A 14516-nucleotide genomic window follows, 5' to 3' on the forward strand; every position below is an offset into this window, starting at 1 on the left:
CGTGCAAAGCTAGCCATCTCATAACAGTACACAGACCTTTCTATCTGGTTAATGGCCTTCTTAGCATCCAGAAATAGTTAGGGAGCTTGATGCTGAGTTGTTTGTGGCAGGTCTTTCAGGTGTACTACAAAGCTAGTGTGGTTTATACTTTCTCTCCAGGGAATAAAGCCATGTTGCCAGGGTGATATGTGGTCCTCCATAACTTTTCTTAACAGTTGGCTAGCATTCTTGAATAAATCTTACTATTGTCACAAAGCAGGTATATTGGTCAATGTGAGCCTAGTGCAGTTTTATGTTTACCTTTTTTAAGAAGGCCTTCATTTGTGATAACTGCCAAGGTGGATGAACAGGTGACTCATTCAGGGCGTCTTTGATAAAATAAAGGTCCTGATTTAGATCCTAGCAGAGGGGGTTACTCCGTCACAAACGTGATGGATATCTCTTCAGTCGTAATACGATCTCATTATTTCCTATGGGGATCATAATACTGAGGGTGGGATATCCGTCACGTTTGTGATGGAGTATTCCCTCCACCAGGATCTTGATCGGGCACAAGGCCAAGGTGCTGCTGGCAAACAAGTCCTTTTTTAATTATGTATTAAAATGCCTTGGTACAGCATAGATTCTGACAGCTTTTGCTAGGGAAGGGGTAGACATTTTTGCCTGTGTCTCTTTCAGGTTTACGTGGGTGAGTACAACTTTAGTTTAGTCAGTACATAATATACGTAATTAGGCTTGTTAACCCCTTGTATGGCATAAGTATGATTCAGTTCTGTTTCAATTTCAGTTGCTTAAAGTTGTTTAAAACAGGAAGTGACTGTTTCAATAATTTCTGGATTCAAAGTACATATCTTTCCCACACTAAAAAAAAATCCATGGCATGCTGATGTTATTTTTGTGTAAGAGTGGCTCAAGTGGCATCAGTCTTGTTGCCATCTGGGTGGAAGAAAGGGAAATTCCTGTTTGAGCTGCCTGTGGATTTCTGTACTGTATTAAGATTGAGGGTTGTTTCTTTAATTCCTTAGCTTAATGCATAATTGTAGGTCATGTTTCTTATGACATTCCAATTTTCTAGAATCATACTGCAATGTATCCCCACATGTTATAGCTTTTAGAATATCACATAAATTAGAACTGGAGTTAGTAGCAAAGAATTAAATGATGGCTACCTCCATGTCCCTTATGTATAATCAATATGTTAAACAGGACCATTAAAAAGTCCAAGTTATTTTACCTCAGGTGTGGTAAATTAACAGAGCAGAATGGTCTGTTACCAAAATAGAACATAATTGTACTTCTGTCATTCCAGCTATGAGTCAACTAACTAGAAATAAATTGATTGTAGAAAATCATGGATGTACCAGTGAATAACAAGTATGAGCATGTTGACTGGGATTTTACCACCTCTAAAAATCAAATGGATCATATTAATTGTACAAGGCAGTTATAGAATGTGAGCCAGTGTCACTGGACTCTGCCATTTTTATTAGTAATATTCAACATTATCCTCACCCTAGAGATAGAGTACACAGTCAATATGAAAGGACCACTTTAAATGCCTAGCTTATTTAACTTATGTTGATAGAATTCAGACAAGAATGAATTAAGGCCATATATAGAACATAAACAATGCCTGATGTCTGGTGTGATCGACTGTTAAATGTCATCAGTCATGAAAGAAACTATCTTCATGTGATAATTAAATATAATTTCATTCTTGGATCACCTACATAGATTGGTGGATTCAAAGGTGTATGGCCCTTGTCTGACTTTCAGTGGCATTCAAAACTATTGATCATGCCATCCTTTATAAGACTCCACAGAGTGGCTATTGGACGCGGCTGTGAGACAGAATATCGAGGAAAACAATACTGATCTCTACAAATATCAGGCAAAAAAGTATTGGTTACCTTAATACCGTTATGCTAAACTTAAAAAAGGAAAACAATATTAACTGACCTACAAATATATCGCCACAAAAAAAACCTAAATATCATTTACAAAAATAAATACTAAATATCACTACATATTAAAACACACTAAACATAACAAAAACATTGCAAAGTACAATATGGACAGCAGAAGCATTATCATAACAATAAACTGAGCATATAAAAAATACTAAAGATAAACAATTATTACATAATTTGCAAACACCAAAAAAGACAAAAATAAAAAAAAGATGCATGCAATATGTATATTTCAATACATTGAACAGACAAAATGATAAAGCATTACAAAATGAGAGCTACAATTATTGAATCTAACCATGATATGTATATATATAGAGAGAGAGAGAGAAAAAAACTTTTAAATATGTACAATTCATACATTTTTACATTTATGAAACAAACACAAATCAACATTCATCAAAAAGTGTGAAAAAAAAAAACAGCAAAGCAACCAACTAATGACATTAAATGTAAATTCAGTGCACCAATTACAAAAAATTGGTAATCTAAAGCAAGTACTTAATATATCTATCACTTCTTCATGTTTCATAAATACAGATAAATAAGAGGGATCAAAACTGAAAACAGCACTGAAAATGAAGTTGGACACCTATTTCAAAATCAAACACCACAACGACAAAAAAGTAAGCAAAATGTAGCAATTCATTAATAAACTTCTATTGAAAGGAAAATAAACAAGGCTTACAAATGAAAACGAAATTAATTTGTCACTACATAAAACTAAGACTACCATTTTTCTCCAACAGTTAAAAAAGAAACGAGAACACACTGGAAATGTCCAAATATTGTTTTAATGCATGTTATCAGAGGGCAACTACAAAAAAATAAATTGATGTTAATGTTCTAGATGTGGGATATAATCATCCTCCAACATTATAGAAACTGAAGTAACAAATGCACTAGAAGAACACAGGGAACTGGTAAAAGCTCACAAGAGCCTATTGGCACAATTTAACAAAATATGACCCTAAATATTCCTGATTATATTACAGGCCAGTTCTCTGCAATTCCCAGTTAAACTCATAGTCAGAATCAGAAGAGCAACCAGAAGAACGCCTGCTGCACCAAAAAGATCTAGGATATAAATATTCCCAAAAAGTGAAACTTAACTCACACAATGACACTTCCCTTTTATATGACAATGGTAAAAATAAGAGAAAAATTATTTTGGTACCAACAATAACCTACTAAAACTTACCAAGAACAACATGTGGATGACGGACAACATGTTTAAATCATGATTTCAACCATTCACATAAAGCTACGCAGTCCATGTTGAATGCTAAAACTCCAACTTCCCCTTAGTCCATGTACTCTTACCAGATAAACACAGTGCAGTATACCAAGAACTAATAAACAAAATAAAATCCCAAACCAATAATTACAATCCACAAAAAATGATTATTGATGTTGAGCAACAATAATTTTTACCATTTTGAAAATGTTCACATACTGCCATTTATGGATGTTATTAATGCTTTAATCAAAGAATCAAGAGACACTTACAGAAATCAGAAGTAACAGCCTGATTACAAGTTTGGAGGTTCCACCATGGGACCACCAAACTAGTAGGGAGGATGCCATCACCATGGTTGTGGCACCCCACCCTGCCCTATTACAATGCTCACACCGGTCTGACAGGTGGGAACATTACAAAAGACCAGTAAGAACAGTGCTACGAGTTAGCACTCAGCTCCCTTAAAGGAGCTGAGTGCTGTGTCCTAGCACAGAGGGGGACGACCAGCGCCCTCAGAATACACAGTCTGCAAAGCAGACAGTGCGCATTCCGATGGTGCTGGCCAGGGAGGCCCCTGCACAGCCCCCGGTGATCCACAGCACACTCTCAACACCACCATTTCCATGTCAGTGAAACCACTATGGAAAGGTTGGCGGTGAGGGGAGTTGTAATCAGTGCCACCCTGGCTGAGTACAACTCTGAATGCCCTCATGCCATCAGGGACCATGTTCCTGGTGTGGACGGCGGTCCCCTGGTGGGTCCGCCCCCAGGGTTGTAATTGGGCGGTCTGACCACTCAGAGTGCGGCAGTCAGACTGTTAACACAAGGACCGCCACATTTGTAATGAGGCCCTAAGTGTAGAATACTCCGCAAATTCCAAAGTTGCCACTTAAACGAAAAAAAACTCAATGCTTTAGCATGAGTTTCAACCTACTAATAATATCATCCTATTATTCAAAGACATGAAGTACCCTAATTGACTACTTTGAAGATACTTGGGTTGGTAGACTGCAGCTTTCTGGTCACAGTGTCAACCCACGTATCACATACCATGGTGGAACATTTACAACAGTACCTTGGCACAACAGGCAAACGCCAAGAATGCTATGGAAAGGTGGCACGATTCTCTACAAGGAACTTTAAGAAGAAGCCACCCTACATTGAACCAATTTGTAGAAATGTTAAAAAAGGAACAAAGCTATCAAGAACTTGGAATGGAACAATCACTAACACAACTCAAATCTAAAGCTTCTCAAACAAAAGAAATACCCAACATGAGTCAAAGCAAAGTCCAAATCCGTGCAAACAATCAAGGCCTACTATACATAGAAACCATAGCAAAACTCTTCCTCCAAACACCCCGATCTAAAATGAAAGCAGTAAAACAACCATAAACAAACCTATTAACAACTAACCAATGTATTTATTAATATTATTTTATTTTTTACTAAACAGTGTTAAATGCAAAATAAGCATATATAATTATTTAACAAGGACATTTAAAACAACACTGGTAAATATTTGTTAAACATGTTTATGTTGATGAAAAATGTATGCGCACGATAAGTGTGTTTAAAAAATGTATGACAATGTATTATAAAATACAAATACATACAAAATATAAGCAAACCAAATACACAACTGTACATGGTATTACAATGAATTTGTAAAAATTAAAATGTAACGTTCAAAACAGTGTCAGTCTAATATTTTAACTTGATAAACTTTCACTTTTTACAAAGAACACAATAAAAACATTAATAATGCTTAAAAACAATGTATCTTCCTAGCAAAAGTTAAAGACAGTAAACCAAGTTTTCAAAATACAAGGGTGTAATTTAAGTATTTTAAAGATCTCAGAGCTGTACTTTGACGGGTGTAGATTTACTATTCCTTCTCCAAACTAAGCTATATAAGAGTAAGTCTTGGACTTTGAAGGTGTGTATTTACTATTCGCAATAAAATGCAAGCCACATTGGAGAAATTGTTAGACTATGAGGGGGTTATATTTACTATTATCACTCCAACAGAAGTCCTATTTGTTAAACAGCTAAACTTTATCAAAACTGAGCTAAACATTGCCCCATTTTTCAATTGCAAAACATATTATTAAACATACTATACCATAAAACCTTCCACAGACTATGGTCCTAATTACAAGTAAGGCAGTCCTGGGTCCACTGTACACGCAGTGGCGGTCCAACTGCCGCCTTATCGGCGGTCCAACCGCTAGATTACGAGGATGACAGTCGGACCGCCACAAGACCTCCGCAACCACCAGGATCTTACATCTTGCGGTGGTGTTGATGCTGACACTGCCATGCTGATCACAACCTGCCTTTCTGCCAAGCTTTTATGGCAATGACCCCACCATGAAAAGCTCAGCGGAAAGGCAGGGAAGGGCCCCCAAACAGGCCCCAGGGCGATTGTGCCCATTGAGCAGTGTGGCTCTCTATGCCTGCATTGTTGGTACACACTGGTGTCATGCACAACATTGTGCATGGCAACAATGCACCCGTAGTCCATCTGGTGTTGCACTGCAGTGTTATGTGCTTCAGGCCAACTTTCATGCCGCTGCAGTGACACTGCCACAGACACTACCGCTAGGCCAGCCATAGTGTTGTGATGCGTCGGTCAGGAGGCTGCAGACTCGGCACCTTTCTCCCGCCCGCCACAACGACGGTCTGGAAGAGGGACCGCAGTACTCATAATCAGGGCCTATATATAAGTAAATATTGAAATACTCTTAAAACAGTCAATTTAAAATATATGAAATAATTTATAAAATATTGATACATGCAAGTTATTTATTAAAATATAACAAATGAAAATAAAGAAAATCTTTACAACCTTATAAAACACATTAAAATAATAAGAAATTAAAATGAGGATTTGTTTTGAAATAAAATGCATAACAAATAATTAAAAAATGGTACACAAATTTAATAAAAAATATATATTGTTATAAATGATGTTAAAGTACATAATATGCTTCAATGAAATACACATAAAAGTATAATACCTTAATTAAATTAACAGTTAGTACCTAATTGAATAAATATGTACTCAACCAATAAAAATTACAAATACTTTACAGCCCTTAACACATAAATATAATTTAAAAAATATAAATTATAAATCATAAAGTAATAACCAATTAAATTACAGAAATTTTTAAATTAATAATAAAACATGTAAAACAATAAAAATCTAAATCAGATACTTAAAAAACAAATTTTTAAATCTCCCTCCCCAATTTCTCTAAAAACATGACTTCCCATTCATACAACATTTTCATCATTTGAAAGAATACACCAAAAACATATCAACATATACATACTTTAAAACTGCATTAAATGCAAATGAGAAAAAAGGTAAAATTTACAAAAATAGATTAAAATGAAACTACACAAATGATTAAAACATTATAAAACACTCCTCACCCTATTCCTATAAACCACACTCACCACTACTAAAAATTAAAATTAACTATCCAAAATAACAAAAAAAACAGTCATAACGTAAACAATAATAATATACAATCATATTTTAAACAACATTATTAATCATTTTTTTTAAATTAAAACAATATTCCCTTCTGCGTTATTAACATCAATTTTATTTTTGACAACACAATGTATATGAGCCTATTATCACATATCCCTTTTAGATGGGAAGTAAAGAAGAGAAGTTCTTTATCACCAGACAGAACTTCCTTTGCCTGGTCTGAGTCTCCTGGTTCTCCTCCAGTTATATCTGATATCTTATGCTAACTAAGCATTTATTTTGATGCTTTTCTGCTTGTCCCTTGAGACATGGGTATCAAAAGTCACGCACTTTGTTGGCAACCAAGCTATTAAAGAAAATTTGTCATTTATCAATAAAGAGCAGCATGTTTTTGTAGACAATGCTGTGATTTGGTGTTTCATTATGAGTTTGAGGGTCCCAGCAAGGGACCTCCAAACTCACAGGAAGGACGCCACTGCCACAGCAATAACATCCTGAGTGTATTACAATGTTTGTAATATGCATTCCCACCGGGTTGACTGGCAGAACAGTGTTAGGGAATTGGTCTTGGCTCCTTTAAGGTAGCAAAGGCCAATATCCTAACACTCCAGCACCCTCTGAATGCTGCAGACAGTGTGCATTCTGACGATGCTGGGTAGGAGAGCTCCCAGCATTGGCTTTCAGCCAGCCTTTTCATGGCAGGCTCCCCACCATTAAAAGGCTAGCAGAAAGAGGGGTTGTAACCAGCTAGGTGGCACTGAGTTCAGAGCCGCTGTGACTGGTTACAAGCCCAACCGCCATTACCCCGTCAGGATCTTTGATCCTGCCGCGGACGGCGGTCATTAAGTGGGCCCACCCGCCAATCTTGTAATGTGGCTGTCGGACTGCCACAGCTGTGGCAGTCCGACCGCCACCACAGGGCTGGCTGTCCTAGGATCGTCAGCCTTGTAATGAGGCCATTATTCTTGGCTCGACTACACCAATTCAATATATCTGGTTCTTCTACACAAACAATCAAAACCATAATAAGACTGCATTTGGTGAAAAATGCAGCCATCAGACTCAACGGGAATCAAGAGAAGAGACAATAATACTTCCAATGTTCAATCTCTTTACTGGCTCCCAATTTCTCAACACATTCTATGTAAATTCCTGGCTACAGTTCATTGTGTATTACACAAAGCCTCCCCAGAATCCATGCCAGCTAAACTTTAGCCTTACACACCACGTGCAACGATTCACAAGAAAAAGGCCATAACAGACCCCTAACACAGGAAGCATAATTTATAGTTTGACAGATGTGGAGATGTGCAAAAAAGCTGCAGATTTCTGATATATCTTAATGTACATCTATCCATAGGCAGGTAATAGATTTTCATGCACTCAAAATAAGGCAGATGGGACACTTTGCATTAAAATCCAACTAAGCCCAAGTTTTGTTTACTTTGAGGAAGAGACTTCTTCTGTTGCTGTAGCAAAAGCTTGAACAATCTCCCACTTGAGCTCAGGTCACTTTCCCGACATTCAGGCTTTTTTGCATGGGGAGGTGGACATTGAAGCATGACCAACTAAAGCTTGCCAGACTTGCAACTGTTGGCCTTTGGGAGCCTGAGAGAAGGTTGGGACACAAAACCCTGCTCAAATTGATTATTTCACATGAATTGTGTAGAAGCGAAATCTGTGAATTTAAAATGCTGAAAAACATTCTAAAGTTGCAAATGTTCTGCTTGTGTCACCAGCATGATTACTGAACTATTTTATGTTGCTCATTTAAAGTAAACAAACAACAGGGAGGAAGTAGCTTTGCTTTTAAAGGTTTACAAAGTTTTACTAATGCCACCTTATTAACTACTGTGCCTTTTTGTGGTCCTCACCAACCAGGTAAGGATCCTCTGGAAATAGCATCATACAGACCACTACCACTGCTAAATGCAGATTATAAGATGCCAACTAAAACAGTGGGTGCCAGAACCCTTCTCCTGCTACAGACAATAATAGCCCAGTCACAGCAGGCCACCAACGTTGGCACCACTATTTCCTGTACGACCATGCTGAGCTAATAGGGCATTGGTGGTCATTTTAGACACTGAAAAGGCCTTGTATTCCTTGGGATGGTCTTATGTGCATGCCCTATTGGCAAGAAGAGAATTTGGCGTGAGCAAAGGGGATAGGTTAAGTTTCTCTAATTGGAACCAATGGCAAGTGTGCATACCGATTAAACATTTTTAACTTGGCCACTGAGCCTGTTGCCACACATTTTATGTTCTCTCCCTTCATGCTAACAACATTTTGCTGTAAGAGAACTGGAGGCACAAATCTCTAATGTTAAACAAATGCTAGATAGATTCAGGAACTCTCTAGAATACGTATCAACCGGGAAAAAATCAAGCCTATTTCCACTGCTTGAAGATGAAAGGCATAATCAGTAGTAGCCTGACCTTTTGTCCTTACTGTTAGCTGACCATACCTAAATATTTGGGAGGGCAAATCTATCGCTCAGGCAAGGACTTAATAGTCCTAAAATCAATTAGGCAATATGGGCATTCAGGGGTCCATGCATTTTGACAGGAAGTCCCCCTATGGATACAAGACCTAGATTATTGTACTTTGTTAACACCATCCTTATAATGCTACCTGGAAATATCTTTAAAGAACTGGATGCTCTGCTGTCTGTGCTGCTAGAGAGAAACAGGCGACGCAGGGTTGCTCTGAATAAACTGCATTTTCCACTGAAGAGAGGCTGCCTATGGTACCCAATTTTGATTAATACTATAATGCAGCTCAGCTGCAATATGCAGCAAAATGGGCACCAGACTATGAGGACCCAAAGACAAACTTGTTGAGGACAGCCGTTGCTCCAAACACACTGAGGAGAACCATGTTTGGCACAAGACCAAGCACTAAAACTGCCCCTATGATAGTGGCAATTATGAAAAAATGCTGGAAACAATACACAGGACTAGGTGGGCAGGGCCCAAGATATAATTCAGAGATGCCTATTAGATGCCTAAAGTACTGGTCGGAGACCCATTTGGAGTTAGTATCTGAAATATGGGAGACTTACTTGTGCGAGGTAATGTGTACTTATTTTTAAGTTTAAGAGCAATTTTTAGTGCCAAAGGGTCATTTCTGGCATTCAGGATACCATCCAATATGGTCATGGGTAACTGGGGAAACTTTAATTCCCAACCACCTACAGCTAAGATACTACAGACCATACTTACATGGAAAATGGGAAGGAAGATCATATCATAATTGTAAAGTCCTATGACTGAGATGATTGAACCGTCACTATCTGAATAACAACCACGTTGGGAAGAAGCACTACATGAAGAGCTAGTTGAATGGAATAAAGAAAAGTGCAACATAATACATTGCCAATGTATAGGGAAACAGTAGATTCAAATTAATTTAGTTCAACAACTTCTTACTAAGGATATGCCTCACAAGTGTGAACAGAATATTGGACACTTGACAGGGTAGCTTTTTCTATATGTCATTACAGAATGCTGGATTTGATCACATGGTGTGGGAATGGCATACTGGCTTAATAAGTAAACAATGTAAATATGGCATTGGAAACCTCAATAGCTAACACTATGGAAATCTCCCTGTCAGGGACCGTCCTACATGGTGGCAAAAGTAAGTATAGGAGTGGGATAATACAGTTGATGCTTATGCTTGCAAGCATACATTATCTACGTATTGAAAAGCAGCCAAGGCTCCATCAATTAAGTCACAGAAAGTTGATGTGGTGAAGTGGAAAACTGCAGAAAGGGCAATCCTACAAAGCAAGGGCATGTAAAAGAGCTAGTTCTGAGCCCTGGGTGAGTTGGTCTGAGTCATTTCTTGGGAACAAGGATGAGAGTAGCCTGAGAAATAGGTTTTGGTGACAAAGCCAAACTGCATAAGTTGAAATGGGAATGAAAGCTGTACTAAACTATTCAGGTTATCATAACACTGTGGCATTGTCTGAAAGTTAAAAAGTAAGGACTGTGACATGGTGCTTATATTACGATGTATACTCTATATCTCCGGGGTAATTTGTGTGCATTACAAATTAAAATACCATAACATGTATCTGAAGTAATGTGCAGTATTGTTGATGTGACCTATGCATGGGAACACTTATGTGGCTGTATGGGTGAGGAAGGAGAGGTCGTGTGGTAAAAGCAAGTAGGTTTTTGGGAAAATAACTATTTAATATATTTTAATGAACTGTTGTGCATACTTCTATGACTTCTGGGTGGTATCACCCTATTACAAATTACTCCATTATGTGAACAGAAAGCTCCACGTTGAGGTCTATGTAGTCCAAAGCACTGGGCTAAAGAGACCTAAAAGAGGAACAATCACTGATATACTAAATTTCATTTCCCTAAACATTTTTTTATCATTTAACATTGAAGAAAGTTCTAGTCATTTCAAAATATTTTTTGAAACACCTCCAGTTGAGTTACTGGGTAGCAGTTTGCTTAGAACAGATAATGAGAGTTAACACCCAGTCAAATGAATTCATCTTTTTAAGATATCAAACTTTCCAAAGAACAACTGACAAATCCAATACATCCAGGAACTGCATTTGTTCTTTTATTTCGAATCCTTCTCCCATCTCACCGCAAAAATGACGATGCAGGTCATATCTGGTCCATTTCCTCATAAAGATTTGACAACAACACACCAGTAATGAGGGTTCACAACATTGTATTTCAGAAAAATAGGATGATAGAATTGTCCAGGAGATTTTAAAATTTGAAAGAAAATCAATCACTGTATATAAATGTGTACATTCTCTGCAAATATTGTCTGCAAATTTGAGAAGTGCTGAGTTCAAGTGGGAGTGCCTCATTCATGACATTTCTACAGGCTCTACTTGGGCACCCAAGGACTATAAGTGCCCTTGTGACAGTGCAACACCAAACTACAAAGCATGTAGTTATTTTCTGTAAATTTTACAATGAAGGCAGGAAAAAGTACTTAAGGCCTCTTTTTTTAAATGTGGGGCTACGGTCACACATAACAGCTTATCAATTTTTGATGGATATGCAAGATACAAAAAAAGTTTGCCTTTACGTCTTTTTGTGATTAAAATTAGGAAATCATTAACGGACATATGATAGATACATGTATGGTTTGAGACCCTGTATCATTAATGCATTTTGCACTTTCATGATCCTTACTGTTCTTTCAAAAACTTTACTTGTATTTTATCTTTTAGAACAATATTTTAACTAATAGTGTCTGGTGGGCTAATTGCACAATTGGATTACTGGTATTTTATGCACTTTTATGGTCATGTTTTATATGTACCGAATAAAGTTTGTCGAATGGAATTGAATCAACAGTTCTTGGGATTGCAATGGCAACTTATGAATCTAGCTCAGTACAATTGATCCTTGCACCCTATACTAGCAGTTCACAGACAGATAATCAACTACGAACACTTTATCAGATTCTCAATTGATAATCATAACAGAGAAATAATTTCCCCTTAAGAGCAGTGACCTGTTGATGCACCAAGCAAACCTGAAGCTGGTAACAGCAGGAGAGCCACATTATTTTTCAGTCTCGGAGGCAAGCTACAGTGTCAATTTTTAGCACCAAATGGTGTTTCTAGAAACATGATGCCAGTTTCAACACAATGAGATGAAATTCCTAAATGTTAGTTACACAACGTTTGATGAAGAAACTTGGAAATGTATTAAAGATCATAAGATTAACTAATGGTTATTATATTTACTGTGCTTACAAATAGCAGAAGTGTGGCATAATTAATGAAAATAACCAAATTATTTATCTTTTTCTTATTATTACTATTAATAATCATCATACATTTTGTTAATATTAAGATTATCTTTATTGGACCGTGTCTCTATTTTCCAGCATTCCAGTAAACTTGTTTTTGAAATCCAAATTAAAGGATATTTCCCACAAGAGTTTGGAAATCGAGAACCCTAACACGTTCTACAACACTACTGAGTGTGTTTATTAGCAGCAGATACAAAAATGGAAATACCTTGGCATCCTTTCGTGGTAACATCTGATCTGCTCTGCTTCTTAAAGTCAACAAGGTGTGGACTGGTATTGGACATTAACTCACATTTTCTCTTCACAGGCATGCTGCAACCCTCTAAATATCTGCAGAGTTCAGAGCAAGAAGGGAAAAGAAGATAATACCACAATAAGTTCAAATGTTTCTCATTACTCAATTGCTCTTAGGGCCGTTGAGGCCCTCATTTCTGTTGAACTGGTAGCCCTAATTGAGGCACAACCTCACAATAGTGGCTGGGGATTACAAAGACCACAAGTTGCTCCTTTTGGGGTTTAATCAGCTCCATTTGCAAAAGTTAACATCTTTAGACAAGCAGTAGGGCAAATAGTACCATTACGCTGTCTTTACATTTTAAGTTAGGACATGCAACAATTCCAAGGTGTGCAAAGCATAACGGTGTGCAAATATTTAACCCCTTGCAATCTTTATTTATCAAATACTCAATTTTGACCCAGAAAGCACCAATCAATGGTGGTAATATAAGGGCCTAAGTGTTTGGTCTGCCTTGCCCTACAATTCAAAATGCCCTCTTAGTAAAAACAGGGTGTTAAATTACTGTCCCTGTATTCCATTTGGAAAACTTTTATCATTAATATTAAGCCACTACCTTGGTAAAGAGCTGACTAAATTCTCTTCACTAATCAGCTAATCTAAATGAAAACAGTAAACCTCATTATCTCGACCCTACTGCCAAGAAATCTTTACCATAAATGTATGTTATTTAATCTTTGTCAACTTTGTTCCTTTAATTTCAAATCCTTCTCTCAGCTCAAAATGATTGTGCAGGTCATGGTCCAATTCTACATAAAAAGCGAATCTCATCACACCATCATTGAAAGGTCTTCACTGGCTCCCAGTAGCAGAGAAGGCCAAATTCAAACAACCAGGCATGGTCTAAAAATCTCAGGAAGGAATAGATCATAAATTTCTACAAAACCTTACCTCGACACTGAGGAGGTAATTTACTAAATTGTGACGGAATGCACCACAACAGCCAAAGCTGCTGTGCTGAGTTGTGTCAAAGATAGAGTGACACCCAGCACCATATCTACTAAAATGTGGTGCTGTTTTCCTCTCTTCACAGTCATGGCACACCTTCGCTGCCATCTGTCAACACATACACCATTGCACCATACTGCAAGCGTGTGTGCATTCTGTCATGCTTAGGTTGTGTACTGGAAGTGGTGCCGTCCAGTAAATAATATATGCTTTAATACTTTTCCCACTTTGTCTACCATAAAATTCAAAGTTTGAAAAGTATGGATTGATTAAAAAATTTCTCCTGTGTTATGCCTGCCTCAAAGAGGTGCATGTTTTTGACTCAAATACCTATCTAACAATGTTAGTAGATAGGGATGTGCATCACAACTCATGGGTTGCTGCATGGGAACGTCCCAGTGCCACCCATGGAATGCTACCTTGACGCAAAGTAGCTTAAAGGAGCAAAGAGCACAGCTTTGCATTAGTTTAGCCATTTCCCAATGCAGATCCTGAGATGCATTGGAAAGTAAATACTACCACAAAGCTTTGCGCTAGGTTTGAGTTATAAAGTAAATCTTGTACTACTGTATATCTGGGATCTAGTTGGGCCCTTAGATCAAGCAGAGCAAACTTGGTTGTACAACGCAGGTTCTCCCGAAATCCCAAGCAGGGCTCACAGTCAGAACTCTAGGAGCATGTCTGTGGAACTAATTAAGGCAGGACCTCAGATACCAGCCCAACCTATTGTCCTTCAATAACATATGGA

The 14516-nt window shown here is 37.6% G+C and overlaps 1 protein-coding gene across 2 annotated transcripts in view; it reads right to left on the reverse strand.

Annotated features, from left to right (window-relative positions):
• PER2 (period circadian regulator 2) overlaps positions 1-14516 on the reverse strand; it is a 441952-nt gene that overhangs the window by 199782 nt on the left and 227654 nt on the right. For both annotated transcript variants that reach the window (XR_011199417.1, XM_069213793.1), the window contains exon 16: positions 12734-12855. Coding sequence is in view for 1 of the 2 variants with exons in the window: in XM_069213793.1 (XP_069069894.1) it covers positions 12734-12855 (122 nt within the window). In the remaining variant the exon portion in view is untranslated. The remainder of the gene's footprint in view (positions 1-12733; positions 12856-14516) is intronic.

Source organism: Pleurodeles waltl, chromosome 11 (assembly GCF_031143425.1).
Source record: "Pleurodeles waltl isolate 20211129_DDA chromosome 11, aPleWal1.hap1.20221129, whole genome shotgun sequence".
Lineage (NCBI taxonomy): Eukaryota > Metazoa > Chordata > Amphibia > Caudata > Salamandridae > Pleurodeles > Pleurodeles waltl.